The 3,549-nt window shown below is 39.5% G+C and overlaps 1 protein-coding gene across 2 annotated transcripts in view; it reads right to left on the reverse strand.

Annotated features, from left to right (window-relative positions):
• The window catches only part of LOC106868840 (putative ankyrin repeat protein RF_0381), a 40,156-nt gene that overhangs the window by 17,255 nt on the left and 19,352 nt on the right, over window positions 1-3,549 (reverse strand). For both annotated transcript variants that reach the window (XM_014914273.2, XM_052969817.1), the window contains exon 6: window positions 1,561-1,686. In XM_014914273.2, coding sequence (XP_014769759.1) covers window positions 1,561-1,686 — 126 coding nt within the window. The remainder of the gene's footprint in view (window positions 1-1,560; window positions 1,687-3,549) is intronic.

The raw sequence follows: 3,549 nt of genomic DNA on the forward strand, positions 1-3,549 counted from the left end.
ATGATAAAACTCCGAGTTTCAGATGCCAAGGTGGGAGTCCACGCCAACATCTCTTCAGTTATTGGAGTTTTATCATGGCTGCTGAATAAGTGTCACATATTTTTACAAATAAATTCCTCTATTTGCATAATATTGAGGTCTCTTTCTTTCTGTTGTTGTCCCTTCTGTCAAAAAAATATATATACACACACACACGAGTAAGCACATAAATGCAAAACAAGGTGGAAAAAATAGTACTTGAATACCAAAGGTAGAGTAATATGCTTTTTTTTTTTACTAAAGTTGCAAAAACATCGCAAAAAACTGTTACTCAGAGTTTCACATTTCCGTTCATTGGACAGTTGTGATCAAGACTGGAATAAAATTGTGGTCACAACAGAAATGTGATAATCTGAGGAACAGTTTTTGTGATGTTTTCGCAGCTTTAATAAAAAAGTATATCTATATACGTACACACATTATATATATATATATGTAAATAAAAAGACATAAGAAGGACAAGGCAGTGTGGTATTTCTAGGACATTTATACATTGACTGTGGAGGCGCAATGGTCCAGTGGTTAGGGCAGCAGACTTGCGGTCATATGATCGCGGTTTCGATTCCCAGACTGGGCGTTGTGAGTGTTTATTGAGCAAAAACACCTAAAGCTCCACGAGGCTCCAGCAGAGGATGGTGGCGAACCCTGCTGTACCCTTTCACCACAACTTTCTCTCACTCTTTCTTCCTGTTTCTGTTGTGCCTGTAATTCAAAGGGTCAGCCTTATCACACTGTCACGCTGAATATCCTCAAGAACTACGTTAAGGGTGCACATGTCCGTGGAGCACTCAACCACTTGCACATTAATTTCACGGGCAGGCTGTTCCGTTGATCGGATCAACTGGAACCCTCGACGTCGTAAGCGACGGAGTGCCAACAACAAATACATTGACTGAATAGACTCTTTCATCAGTTTGACAAACGAGAGTTCAGCAGGACACAGCTGCATAGTGTTCTTAATTTGATGGTTTACTATGTTGTCTCATGTAGAAATTCAGAACTATATGGGATTTTCTGATCTGGCTGCAGACATTGCAATAGTAATCTCTCACATTTGTTGGGTAGATTAGACTCTGCTCTATGGTGGACTCTTTTCTCCTTCAGGGAATTTATCTTGGTTGCCTTAAAGTTAGAGGTGTGTGTGTGTGTGTGTGTGTGTGTGTGTGTGTGTGTGTTATTTCTTTACTACCCACAAGGGGCTACACACAGAGGGGACAAACAAAGACAGACAAAACGGATTAAGTCGATTATATCGACCCCAGTGCGTAACTGGTACTTATTTAATCGACCCCGAAAGGATGAAAGGCAAAGTCGACCTCGGCGGAATTTGAACTCAGAACATAGCGGCAGACGAAATACCGCTAAGCATTTCGCCCGGCGTGCTAACGTTTCTGCCAGCTCGCCGCCATGTGTGCGCGTGTGCGCGTGGGGGGGGGGCAAGACAGAGAGAGAGAAAGAGAGACAATGAGTTGAAAGAACTAGTAATGATGTGTTAAGAGAGGGTAAAATAATAAGACTTACCTAATTCAATGAAAAGCTTCACCAAATCAAAACTGTTGCCATAAGCTGCAGCATGTAGCACCGTGTCACCATTACCATCAACTGCATTGATGTCAGCACCATTCTCCAGTAATAGCTTGGACAGTTCTGTAAAAACACAAAATATATATATATATATGTACACACAAACACATATGTATATACACGTACACATGGATGCAGACATGGCTGTGTGGTTAAGAAGTTTGCTTCGCTTCCCAACCTAATCTTTTCAGGTTCAATCCCACTGTGTGGCACCTTTGGTAAATGTGTTCTACTATAACACTATTGTATGTATGTGAGAGCATGAGTGTATGTATGTTTGTGTCTCCTTATCTTCCTATTATGTGATTGTCGTAAATGAATTCAATTTATTTCCAATATTCAACAAAAATATGCCTCAATAAATATCGTCCAACCCATGCTAGGATGGAAAATGCAGACATAACAATGATAATGGCAATGGTGATATATAATAAACTAAACGGCAAGATTTTTTTGATCAAATTTAAACAGATTAATTGTGACAATACAGAACTAAGTGTCCCATCCTAGTGTCTTATCAAGTGCCTACATGGTCATTTGAGATGTTAGAGACAGCAAGTGAATTTCCCTAAAAATCACACCTTGCCACCTTAAAAAAAAACAGGACATGCTGAAAAATATGACCAAGACACACTGTACATTATAGCTACAGGAAATGAAAAAAAAAATGAAAACCTAGGTCAGTCATGGGTAGAACACCTTTAATGATAGATCTGTTAGATCAGAGACAGCCTGGGCAAAAAACAATAACATCAATGCCTGCAATAGATTTGAACCCAAGATCACTGAGACCACTGAGTTAGTAGTGCAATGGCATATCCACTCAGCCATTTCACTTCACTGACAATATAGTTGCATGACAGGTAACAATGAAGGGAGATAATGAAACCAGATAATAGTGGGGACGATACACAGTGTGTTCAGGCTAAATTTGATGATTATTTTTTTTGTCTCCCTTTTTTGAGGAACAGCATGACGGATTGGTGAACAGTCAACAGTGTTGGAGAGAAAAAAGATTAAAGTTGAAGTTGTGCAAAGAATATAAGTAGCGATCATTTCTTCACACTACGAAGAAATGATCAAGCTCAGTAACAATCTATCAACTACCCCAAAAACATACTATCCACTCCAATTATGAAGAAAAGAGAGGATGAAACCAATAAACTGTCCATAGTCTGTCTACCCTATGTGAAAGGCCTCTCCGAAAAGATACAAAAGAGCAATACAACACTTCGCAAATCTTTCCTTCGAGTAAAACCACCAATAGAAGTGAATATGACCAAAGACTGCGTGTACTCCATCCCATGCAGCTGTGGTAGGTTATACAAAGGCGAAACATGCGGCCCCCTCTCAAAATAAGGGTAGAAGAACATCGCAAAGCTGTGACACAAGGAGATATTGATAAATCGGATATAGCTGATCTTGTATGGGAAAATGGAGACCACCTCCCTCTGTGGGATGAAGTTAAAATAATAGACAGAGAACACCACTGGAAAATACGAAAACTAAAAGAAGCACCACATATGCTAGGACTTAAGCAGACTGAGTGAAGCTATGAGTAGCATATGGGAACCGGTATTAATGAGGGATAAGAAAATATTAGATTTATAAATCCTAAAATTCACTCCATAATTGCCCATGGGCATAGTGGTTAAGAGCGTGGGCTACTAACACCAAGATTCCGAGTTCGATTCCAGGAAGTGACCTGAATAATAATAATAATAATAACATCGAAAAATACCTTATGAGAACACAGGTTCGAAATTTCCCCAAGACACCTGATGAAGGCTGGAGGGTATGTCAACCGAAACATGTTAACAACAAACAAGATGAGGACAAATATCTGTCAAATGTAAATAATGTGTGTGTGGTGCCCCAGCATGGCCACAGCTCATGAGCTGAAACTAAATAAAATGAAAAAAAATA

Source organism: Octopus bimaculoides, chromosome 7, assembly GCF_001194135.2.
Source record: "Octopus bimaculoides isolate UCB-OBI-ISO-001 chromosome 7, ASM119413v2, whole genome shotgun sequence".
Classification (NCBI taxonomy): Eukaryota; Metazoa; Mollusca; class Cephalopoda; order Octopoda; family Octopodidae; genus Octopus; species Octopus bimaculoides.